The 16,306-nt window shown below is 39.1% G+C and overlaps 1 protein-coding gene and 1 pseudogene across 3 annotated transcripts in view; both read right to left on the bottom strand.

Moving 5' to 3' along the window:
• EXOC2 (exocyst complex component 2) overlaps positions 1-16,306 on the bottom strand; it is a 286,986-nt gene that overhangs the window by 2,587 nt on the left and 268,093 nt on the right. For 2 of the 3 annotated variants that reach the window (XM_014542312.1, XM_014542315.1), the window contains 5 exons: positions 14,423-14,478; positions 14,124-14,246; positions 6,710-6,771; positions 4,300-4,359; positions 1,525-2,464 (listed from right to left, as the gene is read on the bottom strand). In XM_014542312.1, coding sequence (XP_014397798.1) covers positions 2,371-2,464; positions 4,300-4,359; positions 6,710-6,771; positions 14,124-14,246; positions 14,423-14,478 — 395 coding nt within the window. In that variant the 3' untranslated portion in view covers positions 1,525-2,370. Of the gene's footprint in view, positions 1-1,524; positions 2,465-4,299; positions 4,360-6,709; positions 6,772-14,123; positions 14,247-14,422; positions 14,479-16,306 lie in introns of those variants that run through there. The other variant, XM_005869533.2, reaches the window with a different exon arrangement.
• LOC106726645 lies at positions 1,454-2,332 on the bottom strand (annotated as a pseudogene).

Here is a 16,306-nt window from a genome sequence, read left to right as displayed (position 1 = left end):
CCCTGCTCTGTGCATGACAGGGGGTGGCGCCCCAACTCCCCAATCGGCCCTGCTCTGAGCCTGACCAGGGGCTGCCCTTAGGGATTGGGCCTGCCCTCTGCCACCCGGGAGCAGGCCTAAGCCAGCAGGTCGTTATCTCCCGAGGGGTCCCAGACTGGGAGAGGGCACAGGCTGGGCTGAGGGACCCTCCCTTCCCCCTGAGTGCACAAATTTTTGTGCACCGGGCCTCTAGTCTATAATAAAGCATAATTTTTAAGCATATATTAAATAAAATACAGTTAACTTTACTTATTTTAGAAACCTAACCTTTACTTAAAAGCTGCTGATTTATGATAACTTTTGGAAAACACATTATAATATCCTTATGCAACTCATAATAAAAACATCCCACACCACATAATCCAAACAGAAACACACAAGGCCATCTTTTACCAAGTCTAGAATTGAAATGTAGTCTTTGCCCTCCATCCCTTTTAGGAAGCCTGCAGCAAGGCTGACAAACAGGAGGATGCTGCAGGGAGGGGCTGCAGCAACTGTGCTGTTTGTGATGCTGGAGTCATTTCCAGAGCATGCCACTCTCATGTACACGGATACAGAAAGTCGTAGTAAAGCCAAACTGCTCCTAGTACTTCCTCAGCACTGATGGCGAGGCCCACTGTGCCAACTGTCAGTAGCAAGGTTGACCACATGGATGTGGATGTGCTAAACCCCAATGCTACCTGGGCGTGAAAGCAAACACCTTTACCTAACTTCATTTTTTTCTTGGCTACCTCTATGTAAATTTGCTCCAAATCTCTCAGAATTCTGCTTACACTGTATTCAGCCGTTTCCTCTTAACCACTAAATTCTTCTGTAGCTCAAATGCTCTTAAAATTCCCCTTTCTTCCAAGAACTGCCCTTGACTTGTTGGAACAGTAATCCTTGAACTACCTCATTTGGGTATGGGGATTTTATGTGCCTACCCTCCATCCTCTGAGCTACAAAAGCACTTACTTGTTCCTATTTTACTTACATTTTATTACCCTCTCACGTTAAAGTGCTTCCCTGAGCCACAGTCACTGGTGGAGGGCCAGCGGGAAGAGCTGGCTGTGGGGAAGTTAAAGAGCATGAACCGGACAACTCTGAGTGTTAGAGAAGCCACCGACTGCTCTCTAAGCCTTGATCACCTCATCTGTGACATAAACAAAATACCACCAGTGCAGTGTCCTCAAAAGCCTGCCGGAAGTGCTGTGAGATGATTTAGCACAGTGCCTAGCATACGGTGAGCCCTAATCAAGGAGATAATTAGCAGAACACCTGACAAAAGCTTCCCGACGATGCATAGACAAACATAAGGTAAACTGGAATTTAAATATTTATTCTGAGTGTTAACATTAGACCTATAAAAAGTTATATAGCTAATGAAAATGTTGAGTAAAGATGTTTAGGGGAAAAATGTCAACTAAATTACATATTCCATTGAAGACATTCTTTATTGGCTACAATGGTTAACATGCTTAAGAGAGACAATATTCTGTGTATTTCTTTTTTTTTTTTTTTGGTTATCAAATAATCTTTAATTTAAATATTTTCCTTTGTAGTTCTTAACTAGCCCGACATTCCACTGCACCACTGTTGATATCATCTATGATGTCATGAGGGTGGCGGCCATCAACATTGTAGTCCACAGACTGGGCAGTCCCCAGGATCTCTTTAATGGTTTCAGAGAGTTCTCTAGCTACAGATCGGTGCTGCATCTGTCAGGCAATGCTGACAATCTCATCAAAAGTGATATTTCGACTGTGGTTAATGTTTTTTTGCTTCTTTCTGTCTCTTGGCAGTTCTTTGAGGACTTTGAAGATCAGGGAAGAGGCAGAAGGCACTACCTCAATCTGGGCGTGTCTGTTCTGAATGGTCAGTTTCACTGTAATTCTCAGACCCTTCCAATCACTGGTTGCTTTGGTGACGTCATCACCAACCTCTTTTGGAGACAGGCTCAGGGGGTCAATCTTGGGGTCCAGAGCAGATGTGGCACCCACTTCCCCACCGGTGCACCTCAGGTATACGAGTTTGACTTGAACTTCGGCGGAATGGTGGAGGCAGCTGGTGTCGGATGAACCCGGATTCGGGACGACCAAAGAAAGTTGCATCTGAGCCTCCTCCGAGCCAAAAGCGTAAAGCTGTGTATTTCTTAATAAGCTTGGCATTTCAAACAAGGGTATTTTGGTTGAAATAAAACATATACCAACATCTTTCTAAGCTACTAATTCAGGAGAGAGAAAAAGGAGAAAAACTGCAAATGTAATGCTTTATATACAAATACCTTTAGGGCACTTAAAGAGAATAACTTCATCACTTGTTATCTTTGGATGACCCTTACTTTGGAGGCATTTATGTTTTCATCAAGGCTGAAGAAGCAGCTTGGAAACAGGTGAGTTGCAGGTGCATACTGCTCTTGAACTTGTTCAGCAGCTCTTCCAGTAACCTGCAGGAGCAGAGACTATTTACAGCCGACAGAAGGAAGCTTGTCCAGCAATATAAGAAAACACGCACGGGAGCCAATTGCATGATTTATCGATGGATTCAACTCAGTAATGAAATCAGTCAATCAAAGGAGTAAAAAGGAAGATACTTAATTATGTTTATATATAAAAATCTCTCCTGTGCCCTTCCCCAAGATTAGAGTCCTCCCTAAAACGGATTGTTTGCACCTGTACATTTTCTTCATTCACTTTTCAAAAATTAAAATGTAGTCTTGTTGGCACACAGTTCTATGAATGCTGCTAAACACTTAGCAGACTAACAATTCCCGTAACCAGATGCAGAACAGGTCCATCCTTCTCCAAGTTCTCTCGTGCTGCCCCTTTTAGCCACCTTCCCCGTTACCCCCACCCTGGGGCAATAATTTGTCTAGTCTCTGTTCCTCTTATTTTTGTATTTTTGTCTTTAACAAATATTGGCAAGTGGTGAACTAAAGCCAGAGGAATCAGGTTTACTTCTAAGTCCACTGGGCAAGTCATTCTACTGCTTTACAAGTCACTTTGTTTTCTTAATTGATCTGATTTGTCCATGTAATTTTAAGTCCAGAAGGGATCTTAGATTCATCTGGTTCAGATGAAGCAACCAAGAAGTGGGCTTACTGCTACTGGGATCGAGAGATTATTTCAGGGGTTGACAATGCTCAGTATCAGGACACTGTACCAACAGATCTACAACACAGTCTACCCAGGACTATAACAGAGTGACTGTTCTTCTTGACTCCCCGCAAAAAGCACTAGCCTTTGAAGCCATGTTCTATATGTTAAAAATAATGGTAATTGTTTTAATCTTTTATCATATTTATTTTAAATAAATGAACACAGTTTGTCATAAATTCAGATAGAGCTTGAGAATTAGTGTGAGAAAAAGGAAGTAAAAAACTGGCAGAAAGGGTTGTAGATGTGAACACTGCACAGCCATCACTTGTCCATTCAGGAACATACACAGGAACATATAAGCAAAAGAACTGGTCTGCTGCCCACTCTTCCCAGCCCAGTCCACGTGTCCCCATGACACCCCTACTGTCAGCCAACCCCATGCATTCTCTCTGCCCTTTAAGTTTGCACAACATCACCTGTGTTAGATGCCAGGGCCCGAGTGTTTCATGTAGTTGATCACCCCCATAAATATTTGTTTAGGGGCTGATCAGCCAAATGCAAAGGTGGGTGGACTTCAGTTACCTTGGAGGACCAAAGATCTACAATGTTTCCACTGCCTCAGCTGAGGGTAGGCTGGGCATTTATGAAATTGACCTGGCCTAGATTTTGTCTCAGGTCAGAATTTCCTGTTACATGAGTAACAAAGTTTAAATTCAGACTGAGACAATCAATATAGTACTAGTGAAACATATCTAACTTCATTATATCATATTTACAAATCTATTCTCTCTTAATACTTTATATATGCAGAGTACAAATCATTGGGCCCTGCATTTTACTACGCTGTCCTCTCTTTTAATTTCTAAGTAGTATCTTCTTCAACATTTAAGAGAGATATAATTGACTGAGTCAAAATAAACTTTCTTATGACGTTTTCTATACTAGTCACTTAAACGAAGAAAATAACTAATTTCTAAATTGCCATAAAGCCATAAGAAGGGTTTTTCCATATTCTGCCACTGGGAGACAAGCAAGGCACAGCTAGCATGATGCATACTATGAAGGGCTACTAAATACTGCTCTTCCTTAAATCCAAGTCATTGTTTATAGAAAGAGTACTTTCAGGTAGCCGCACTGCGCTCAGCATGTCTGCCTGGCTCCCAGGAAAGCACAGAGCACTTACTTTTTGTCTGCTCCGCTGGAAAGCTGGGGCAGCGCTTCCAGAGCCTGCTTAAAACTGGACCTGGAACACAAGCAGCAACACGGAGCTGAAACACTGCTGTTTCTCATGGGGATTAGAGCACCATTAGGAACTCTTAAACACGAAGAAACTAGTATAAAAAGGGAAGCATGTAGGTATGTGAGAAAAAGTACAAGTGAAAAACAACCGAAAAAGTAAAAGTGAAGGTCTAATTCCAGAGGCTTTGCAGGAGCAGGGTCAAAAACTTGTTTAGGAAATGAAACAGAACTTGAAAAACTAAAGGAAAAATGGAATTTTATAAAAGGATGCTATTCAATTTGGTTGGTAAAAGTTAAATGAGGACATTTACTTTTTCAAAAAAGTCTTTATTTCAAAACAAAACTGAATTCTAGATAAAGCAACAGGTCAGAAAGGAAGGAAAACTAAGTAGAAATATGATCCTGTGAAAGATTACACAAATGGGGACATTTATAGTATTGATGTGTCTAGGTCAGATTTACAGCCAATATCTTATAATGACTGAACACAGTTGTTTTTTTTAATAGAATTTAGCTATTATTATGTTTAAAATTTTTAGGATAATGGAGAGATGTATATATATATTTTTAAAAGTCATCATTATTACATTTCATGAAAAAGAAAAGTGAATTTTATTTATTTATTTGTTAATCCTGACCCAATGATATTTTTCCCATTAATTTTTAGAGAGAGTGGGAGGGAGGAAGAAGGAAGATGGAAGGAGGGAGGGAGGGAGGAAGGTAGGGAGAGAGAGAGAGAAAGAGAGAGAGAGAGGGACATCCATGTGAGAGAGACACATGGATTCGTTGCCTCCTGCATGAACCCTGACCGGGGCTGGGGTTCGAACCTGCAACCCAGATACATGCCCTTGACGGAATTCGAAACCACGACCCTTTGGTGTTCGGGCCAATGCTCTACCGTTCACTAAGAGAAAGGTGAATAAATAAATGTAATTATCCATGACTTTAAAGTGGTCTCTGATTTTGTATTATAAAAACATCCTCAATATACCAGGAAAGAACTTCTGAGCAGAATTTCCCAAACTAGGGACAGGTATCCTAGCAATATATAAAGAGATAAAAACTGGCACTTGATCCCTTCAGTTCTTCCTGGTGGGGCAGGGTATGGGTGCAGGGATAGCCTAGCTGTGGGCACACTCAGCAACCTCACAATATGAAACCAGCTCTCCTCTCTCCTGACATCGAGGGAGTCTCTGCACATCTCCATAATCATCCTATTTCCTGTCTCTTTTCCATTAATCATACATGTGATGCTATTATTCTTTATTTTTACATTATGACAATAATGATGATGCAGAAGATACAACCTATTATTTGTAGTGCACTGAAAGTTTAGAAGGTGACTTTACATATTGTCTCATTTAATTTCTCCAAAACTTTGCCTATAAAGTATTATTATCTTCCTTTTATAATAAGGAACCTGGGCTATGAAGGGTTGAGTTACATAGGTACTTACACAAGGCATGCATACACATCAAATATGGAACGAATGCTTTCTATCATCTGTTATCTAGTACTTAGTGTTAAAAAAAAACAATGACTGGGAAAAGGTGTGGTTAAATAACATGGGAGTCATCTAGAAATGGCTCTAGTTGGCCATGATGAACAGGAAAAAGAAGCTGTGTTAGGAAAACAACTTTAGAGGTCTTTCCATTGTAACGATGGCAGTAAGGATGATGGCATAAGCCATGTTATCAAAAGCTGGACATGAAGGAATATGTGCATTGCACAAAGACCCTAAACATTTGTCTACCACTTGGCTTCTCATGCACATTAACAGCATTGCCCAGCATTTCCTGGGTAATGTTGCCAGTGAAGTAAACAATTTTGTAAAAGCAAGTAGTCAGTGCTGTTTCAGTTCACCTACTGATATTTCATTGATAGGAAATCCTGACTTTCATTCAAAACAGCTACAAATTATCATCAAATTTCCACTACAGAATTTTGCAGAGAAACCACAAGGCTTCCTCTTGTGCTGACGATCACAATGTTTGAACTGTCCTGAAAGGCCTGCTATGAATAGACTCAATTCTTATTTTCTCCTTTCTAAAGAAGAATGTGATGCTCTGTTCCATCATTTATGAGACAAAAATTTACCTTACAGAATGAGAAATGTAAAATTATATTATATCTTTTCCCCTTTATATTACGCTACAAAGAACCAGTCTTAGGAATCCGTGGCTTAATATAGATGTGTACTTTTTAACTAGAAATTTGATCAATCAAATATAAACATTTTCACAAACAAAATCATGCGCATTCACTCTGACCAGTTATCTTTTCAAAGGACTTTATATACTAGTAACACAGTTTTGTTTTTAGCAAACGCTCAGAAAGAACTGTCAGCGTCTCACCTGCTTTCAGGCGTCAGGTGGACAGCCACAGTGTCCCTCAGCGCACAGATTTCAAGCCTCGCCTGAAGAGGAAGAAAGGACAAAGTGACAATCAGGACCTGTGACGATTATCACATATGAACAGGTAGTGAGGGCGACGTCTCCAGCCTGTTCACCACAGACACAGTGCTGACAGAATACTGCAGGCGTATGGTTACCTCCGCCCCATGACTATTAGTTAAGAGCACACTTTCGCAAACAGTCCAAAAAAGTTGGCTATGACAAAATTTCCTTTTACTGAAAATTAACTTACAGTCAAGTATGACTGAGTGAAGGCAGAGAGTGAGATATTTTGCTGTAAAAGGTGCGAAATACACAAGGATTTCCCAGCAATCTGTGTTTACTATCTAAACAGTAATTTTCCTATTAGCCTGCCTGTGAGAGGAAGGAGAGTCTGAAACACTGTCCCTGGCCTGTTCCCTCCTGCACAGATTTGAGGATGTGGGCTGGCTTATTTCCTTAAACATATGCACTTCCAGGCACACTGCCTTTAACCTCAAAAATTAAGCTAAAGCTCTACAGATTCAATGCAATGCCTATTAAAATCACAGATGGCTTTTTTTAAAAACAAAAATTGACAAGTTGATTCCTAACATACAAAAACAGTCTTGAAAAAGAATACAGTTGGAGAAATTTACACCTCCTAATGTCAAAACTTACTACAAAGCTACAATAATCAAGGCAGTGTGACAATGGTATATGGACAGACACATAGATAAACAGAATACAGACTGAGTGTCCAGAAATGAACCCTTGCATTTATGATCAACTGATTTTTGACAAGGGTGCTGAGACCATTCAATGGGCCAAGAATAGTCTCTTCAACAAGTGATGCTGGGACAACTGGACATTCTCATGCAAATTAGAGCCCGTCCTTAACACAAAAACGAACTCAAAATAGACCTAAATGTAAGCAACAAAATTATAAAATGCTTAGAAGAAAACAGGAATCAATCTCTATGATGTTAGGTTGGGCAAACTTTCTTAGAAATGATATCTAAGTACAAGCAATAAAGGAAAAATATACAAATTGGACCTCATCAAAATTAAAAAAGTCCTGCATTCAAAAGGAAACCATCAAGAAAGTGAAAAGAATGAGATAACATTTCTCACACATGAGGATGGCTGTCATCTGAAAGATACCAGTGACATATACTGGGAAGGATGTAGAAAAACTGGAATCTCATACATTGCTGGCAGGAAAGTAAAATGATACAGTCACTCTGAAAATAGTCCGCAGTTCAATTAAAGATGAAACAGAGTAAGCACATGACCTAGCAATTCCACTCCTAGGTATATAGCCAAGATATATGAAAATATATGTCCACAAAAAACTTGTAAATGAATGTTCACAGAGGCATTCTTCATAATAGCCCAAAGTGGAAAAATCCAGATATTCATCAGATGATGAATGGGTAAATAAAATGTGGTATGTTTATACAATGGAATATTATGCAGCCATAAAAGAAATGCTGTGCTGATCCATGCTGCAGCATGATGAACCTTGCAAACATTATGCTAAGTGAGGGAGATCAGTCACAAAAAGCTATACTTATATGATTCTGTTTATATGAAACTTTCAGAATATGCAAACCATACAGATAGAAAACAGACTTGTGCTTGTCTCATGCTGTAGGTGGGGGAAAGGAGAGTGACTGTTAATGGGCCTGGGGTTCCTTTCTGGGGTGATGTCATGTTCCAAAATTGATTGTGGTGATTATACAATTCTGTGAACATAGTTAAAAAAATCACTGAACTGTATAGTCTTTATCCTATAGACATACTGTATGGTATATGAATTATATCTGCACAAACTTTTATGGCAGAAAAGCTAACCTAATGCTTACACTTGTTTGCAAGCTTGAAGAAGTGTGACTTTACTTACAGGCCAGTTTTCCTCAAAGTTCTACAGGTGCCTCTGATGAGAAAGCCCACACCCTCCACCTCTGACTCAGGCACCCAGAGTATGGCTGATGCTCAGGAGACCACTTAGATAGAAACAGCCCTATTTTCCAGGAGTGCGTAAAATGTAAAACAATCATAAATGACATGGCTAGCTATTCAAATTAGAGTTAATTACAAAATCTGTAAGCAATCTAGATAAAAGCTGATTTATCTAAGATACAGTATATTCAGTGAAACTTTTCTGTTTGGAAAGTGATTGGTTTTTTAAAAAATATATTTTATTGATTTTTTACAGAGAGGAAGGGAGAGGGATAGAGAGGTAGAAACATCAATGAGAGAGAAACATCAATCAGCTGCCTCCTGCACACCTCCTAATGACTGGGGATGTGCCTGCAACCAAGGTACATGCCCTTGACCGGAATCGAACCTGGGACCTTTCAGTACGCAGGCTGATGCTCTATCCACTGAGCCAAACCAGTTAGGCTATTGTTTGGTTTCATTTTTCAGTGCTTTAGAAGCCTGAAAAATAGTTTATAACTAGGAAGTATATGTATGATAAACTACTTCTACTGTTTATACTGTAGTTTATGTAAAAAACATACCTATAAAGAAAATATCAAAGACAAAAATAAGGTAGAACTTTTAGTTGAATATTTTAGAAGGATTAAATAAGCCACTGTAAAATTAATATTCATGTAGAAATTTTATTCAAACAAGGTGTTTTAATTAACCTATGAATTATGCCAATTATAAGTTGTGACTATTTATAAAATATACAAAAAATGCATGCAAAAAAACATCATGCTAAAAGATAGCTAAAATCCTCAGGCTGTCTCTCCACTCCTCTCAACTGGCTCTCTGGAGGGTTTGAAGACTGATGCACTGGCCTTCCATCATTAGAGATCATTAACCTGTAGTCTTTCTCAGGTATCTGCTCAAGAGAAGGGTGTCAAAAACAGCCATTTCAATAAGAAAGGGCAAAGTGGGGCAGCCAAGTTCCAAGGAAGTATCAACATGTTAGGGACCAGATAGTCATGGTGGCTGGTGATCTCCTGGATATACGACTGGTAAGTCCTCACTCAATCGACACGTTCTTGGAAACTGCAACTTTAAGAGAAACGATATTCAACAAAACCAATTTTACCACAGGCTAATTGCTAGAAACAAGAGATACGTTCCTATGGCATATTTATGGTCAAAAAAACATTGCTAAACTTCTAAATAAGGACCCCAAACACTGCTAATATTAAACATTGAAATAACTGGGAGCTATACATACATTTAAGAAAGATTAATAAAAACAGATAAAATCATTATTTTTCAACCCACTTATTCCATTTCAGGAGCCTGGGTGGCAGAAGCCGAACCTGGCAGCCTAAGGCGCAGGCAGGCCCCACCCTGGATGGGATGCCCTTCATTGAGGGACACATCATGCACCCCACGCTCACAGACTGGGACAGTGTAGACAAGTGCACAGCTCTGGGGTGTGGGAGGAAACCCTCGCAGCCGTGGGGAGAATGTGCACATCCCAAACAGACAGTGGCCGCAGTCAGGAATCAATTTTTTTTTATTAATGTTATAATGAAATAGTGTCCCAGTGCACAGATTCGTGCACATTGAAAGGAAATTAATTAGAAGGAATATTTTAATATTGCTATTTGCCCTTTCTCTATAATAGAAGTGTCAACCAAATTCATGATCGACAATGACAGATCGAAACACGTGTGCGATTGGCGCCGAGAGCTTTATATGCATCGCGCATGTGCGAGTAAACTTAGCCTTTTATATATATAGATAAATTGCTTAATTAGACCTGCTTGCTGATTTAGCTAAACTTTTCCAGCCCAGTGAAGCACCCCAACTTCTCTTTCAGGTAATTGTCAGGAACACAGCAGTAAATATCAACATGAAGCAGACTATTATTGTAGATCATACAGGGAGAACAAAGGGTAAAATATTCAACTGCAGCAGTGTTTGACTATATTCTGCACAGTGAGAAAACCTGAAGTCATTTTCAAGTTCCACCATTTCTTACTTCTTTTCAGTGGGGTCAAGTTTCTAAACTTCCTAATTTCCATTGTCTTGCTAATGAAAAGAAAATAGGATTCTATGGAGTCTATCTACCTACTCCAGGACTTCTGTGAGGATTAAATGAGATGAGGCACGTGAAAATGCTTCACAGACATTCGGTTGAACTGTCAAATGTTTGCACCTGGCCATAAAGTAAGTCGTGCTCTTGGGCTGAAGAAACTGCAAGGAGGCCAGTTGCTAGGGAGAGGAAGCCAGGCGTTGCTATGTGACATCATTACCTGGCGCCCACAGTGACCATTTCCGGGCTGGGCTGGACGCCACATTTTGTGCCATGGGGTCTTGGTAGCGTTGGCTGCGATTTGGTGGGGTGTAGCTCTGGGGGGGTGGCAGGGTCTGTGTCCCACTTGGGGGAAGCTGAGTGTTGGTTTGTCGGCACCATGTCCGTGGTGCTGTTTATTTTTAAATGGCCATTGCGCATCATGGCAGCGCCTGCGCTGAGCATCTGCACCCGGTGGTCAGTACTCATCATAGCTACTGGTCGGAGGGAAGGACGGACACTTAGCTTTCTTTATACATAGATGACTTTTAACAAAACAATGTTATTTGAGGACCTGTTGTACATGGAAAAAGTTGCTGATTCTGATATCTCTTCCTAACTTCTTCCTGCTAGCTTTGACAGGAATTTTACCATCAGGTAAATAGGTTGCAAAAGTAATTTGCCTGGAGGGGAGATTCTTGTTATAATTCCAAACTTCCTAGGTCAGGTCAAACTGTAGTTACTACAACTTCCTTTTAATTAATGTTCAGTACCTCAACATTTATGCTACTGCTCTCTTGCAATAGGACTAGTATAATAATCATGACCTTTTAACTGTATATCAAAAGTTTGACAAATCAAATTTTTAGAGAAAATTGGGTGGCAACTGAAAATACAGCAGCAATTTTCCCTTAACCAGCATGCCAAGTTAACAAGTGCTCTCCATTCCTTTTGCCTACCATATTTTTGTACAGAAATTTTCAAATGTATAGACTTTGAAAGGATTTTACAGCGAACACTTGTAGACCCATAGACTCGACCACTAATACTTACTAGCACTACCATTTATCCATCCAACTATCAGCCCACCACAGTGCTTTGATGTAATTCACCATGCATGATTAACTAAGTAGACTGATTCAATTCTTTTTTTATGTTTTGAGTTAAAACTTACATATTACACAATGGATAAGTCTTACAGTGTACCATTTGATGAGTTTTGACTGATGCATATACCTGAGCAATGGAAACCCATATCCAGGTATAGACCCACCACCCTATGAAGCTCCTTCAGGCCCCTTCCCACTTAATCTCAACTACCCAGAGGAAAGCATTTTCCTGAGATTTTTTTCTACCACAGATGAGAAACCCATATAATCATATGTGTGCTTTGGGGTAAGGCTTCCTTCACTCAGCTGAATGCTCCTGGGATTCATACAGGTGGTACCAGTAGTTTGTCCTTCTTAATGCTGAATAGTATTTGGTTATATAAACATACCACAGTTGTTTTGTTTATTCTGTTGATGGACACCTGGGCTGTTTCCAGCTTTTGACTATTATGAAGGAAATGGTTATGAGCATCTTATATGCTTTTTTTAAATTAAGGTATGTTTTTAGTTCTCTTGGTTAAATACCTAGAATAGCTGGAGCTGGGTCATAGAGAATGTATATGTTTAGTTTTCAAAGAAACTGCAAGAGTTTTTCCCAAAGTAGTTGTAAGATTTATACTCCCAACAATGTGTGAGAGCTCCAATTGATGATGCTGATCATCCTTTCACGTGCTCATTGGCCATACTGACTCCTCTGTAAATTGAATTATGTATATGCTAGAACTTTGGACGTTGCCCAAGGGGTTCCTAGAACTCTGTTAATTTTCTCCCAAGTATTCTTTTCTCTGTTTTTCATATGGAATAATTTGTGTTAATCTACAAATTCACTTTTTCTTTCGTCCTTTCTATTCTGCAATTATTCTGAACTAGTAGATTGCAAAAAAAAAAATCACATTTATGTATTCCATTCTAGAATTTCCATTTAGTTTCTTTTAAGGTTTCTCTTTTTCTGCGGAGATTTCCTATCTTTTCATTCATTTGAGCACAGTCTCCTTTATATCACTGAACATAACTGCTTTAAAATCTTTGTCTTTGTATTCCAACAACTGGATCATCTGTTAGTTGATTGTCTTTTCTATTGAAAATGGGTCATGCTTTCCGTTTTGTTCTGTCTGTATGTTCCAATGAAATTTGGATTGTGTCCTAGAAATTGTGCATGTTGTGTTGTAGAGACTTTGGATTCTGCAATATGCCTCTGACGAGTGTTGATCTGTTTTGCTTGTTTTAGTAAGCAATTTACTTATTTGGAGGGAAACTGAAAACTCTTGGCTCTTGCGCAGCATTTTAACTCTTACTTCAGTCATTTTGGCCTTAATTGGGCTGGCTGTAGTGGAGTCGGCCATGCATACATAGTTTAGGGGTCAACTAGAGACTTAAGCAGTGTAAACACACAATTTGTAGCTCTTGCTTTCTGCTTTCTGAGTTACATTCCTCACTTGCCTGTAGTTGTGGTTTCCCTAATTCTTCAAGCCTAAATGACACCCAAGTGTCATTTCTCCTAGAATCACTCACTAATGGTCATTTCTTCACTGTCTTCATGTTTTTCTTTTTCTTTTGGAATTTAAAATTTTTTATATATTATTGAAGATTATAGTTGTTATCTGTAGGGGCTTGGCCTGCTAAGAGCTTCTTCAGCCATTACTGGAAGAAAATTGCCAGGACTTACTAAAAACACACAATGTTTCAGGTCAATGAAAGCTCCCATGCAGGATATCACTCTCCCATATGCCTTCACACCTTGGCTCCTACCAATTTGGTTATATGCATACCAAGAATCATCTGGTTTATGTAAGTTATATTTGTTATTGTAACTGTAACTTAAATAGCTACAACATAAACCAATGGAATATAAGTGCAAAGAGACAGTTATTTGTCATTTCTATGCAAACTACATTGAATAGTTTAGAAAGACTTGTTAAAAGTTGTTAAAAATTTGTTGTGAAATTAAATGTAGTGAAACAACTATAAAATAAAAAGAAAAATATCACAGAACTTTAGAGGGAATCTGCATTCAGATAATTTTATATGGTAAGTAAGGTCTTGCCCTGCTCTAAGGACACAGGAACTCTGGAACTTGTAGACAAGGCAGGATGGGTAGGGCTTATGCAAGAGAGATGGTGTGCACCTCAAATCAGCAGATCCATCAAAACACACACACACACACACACACACACACACACACACACACATCAACCAAATAAACTCCTCTGTCTATCATAAGATTGATGACTAAAAACACATGTGCATGTTTAAATGGAATATAGTCTGACATGGACTGGAATGGTTTTGATACCTGTAATGCTCCATTTTTGCTGAAGGATGACACACACTGCATTAGTCTACTGAGCTCTTCAGACACTGCTTCCACCACCCTGGACAGGACCCGAGGCACCAATTCTTTGGAAATAGTGAACACCTGAAAGAAGGTTTAAAATAAGGAGAAATGGTGCATTATGGTGACTTATTCTGACTTGAATTTGTTTAAAACAAAGGAATGCACAAAATATTTTGGGGAAAAAAACCACCATATTAGCCCCCTTTTCCTTTTTTCCAGTTACCTATACCTCTTAGGAACATCTAATGATAGCTTACCTCTGCATGCACTGCAATTATATTTACCAATGCTTCTTTTAAATAGTTTCTGACACCTGAAATCAAGATGGGAGAGGGAAAAGGCATTTAATGGAAACACAAGCTGCCCGTGCCCCTGCTGGCTGTGCACAGTAGTTTCCTGAGGAGAAACAGAAAGTAACACCACCATTGTCTATTTCCTTTTGAGAACCAAATGGTGAAAGGACTATTTTTTTGCAGGCTTAAAGAAATTTTTTAATTACTTAAGAGTTTTCTTTCATTATTTTTCCATTCTGTCATTGTTTATGTTCTCTATAAATGTTGGTCAGTCTCCTTCAAAATTGAAACTTTAAAATGTCCTTTGGTTTCTTCATATATGTATTCTTCACATATATGCATATACCCACTCAAGTTAACAGACATAAAATAGTCAATAGTAAGATATTTACCAAAACTTATAAAACATCTGCTTTATGTATTTTATAACATCATACTTCCAAAGGTAAAAGTCAAATTATTATGCAGAATAACTATTTTGATCTTTAAAAGATTACTTCTGGGAGAAACTTCTGACAAAACCACACTCAGTCTGATCCTATAAGGCAAGATAAAAATGGGACAAAATACAAGATTTCAGATGACACAGAATTAGTGAACGCACTTCACTCCAAAGCAGGCACACACAAAACAACCATGTAAGAGTCTGCAGTCAGATGATCTTGGATCAAACCCCAATTTCATAAGCTACATGCTATAATTTCTGCAAGAAGACTGTGAGCCCAGTTTTCTCTTCTACAATGAGTATAAAAACAGTGCCATCTCGTAGGTTTATAGTGAGGATTACGAAGATAATAATGCATGTGATGGGTCCTGGTAGTCACAGGGTTCAAACACAGCTTTTATTATAATGAAAGCAGTTAAATTTGCAAGAAAAACCCCCCCCATAAAAACAAAATACTGCTTTATTATAATTCCAAAACAATCACTTTCACTGGACTGGAATATTTCAGAATGCCTTCTAAGTTAATAGCATGTCCTGAGAATTCCTTCTCTGCAGAACAGGGAAAACCCTACTATGTGTTAACAGTAACAGTGCTAAGAAGAATCTTTCCCCAAATGTCATTTAAGCTATTGCTTATTTAGGAGAGTTGAGACAAAGGCTAAGAACTATAATCAACTTTTTGAATTGACATCTGCTGATTCTAAATATATAACTAGTTTTTTATTTTTGTCATATATGATGGTGTTTAAATAGGTATACAAAATTTCTTTGGTGGAGCCAATTTCATATATATTTCTTTGGGATATGACGGTTCAGGTGTTAATAATTATATTTTGCTGATAAAAAACAAATAGCTAATTGAAAGTAATTAAATATAACCCAGAAATTAGTTGATTCTTCCTAGGGGGAAAAAGAAGATAATTACAAGGTAACAAGTCTATTATAAGTGAAAGTGAAATAAACTGACTGTGCTCAAGACCAGAAAAGCTTTCTTCCTGTAAGAGGAAAGCCACACCACAGAGACGCTCCTTGGGCAGTTCACTGCTAGTCAGGGCACCAGTTTTGACCTGGCTGTGACATCTGTCCCGGGTGATCATGCTCACCAGGTCAATATGCCTCATCTCGTTCCCTGCTCTCGGGCAGTTCTCTCAATGTGATGGAGGGAGGCAGAGAAGGGCACTTCAGATCAAAGTCCATAATCACTGAACTCAGGTCTAGAATCTTACATTGCAAACCTGTGGAAGTCTAGCTCATAAATGCATACACATATAAATGCACATAGTTATTAAAGATACTAGAGGCCTGGTGGACAAAAAATTTTGCACTGGGGGGGGGGGGGGGGGCGTGTCCCTCAGCCTCCCTTGTGCCCTCTCACAGTCTGGGACCCCTCGGGAGATAACGAC

Source organism: Myotis brandtii, unplaced genomic scaffold (genome assembly GCF_000412655.1).
Source record: "Myotis brandtii unplaced genomic scaffold, ASM41265v1 scaffold298, whole genome shotgun sequence".
NCBI classification, from domain to species: domain Eukaryota; kingdom Metazoa; phylum Chordata; class Mammalia; order Chiroptera; family Vespertilionidae; genus Myotis; species Myotis brandtii.
This window is presented reverse-complemented; position numbering and strand designations above follow the sequence as displayed.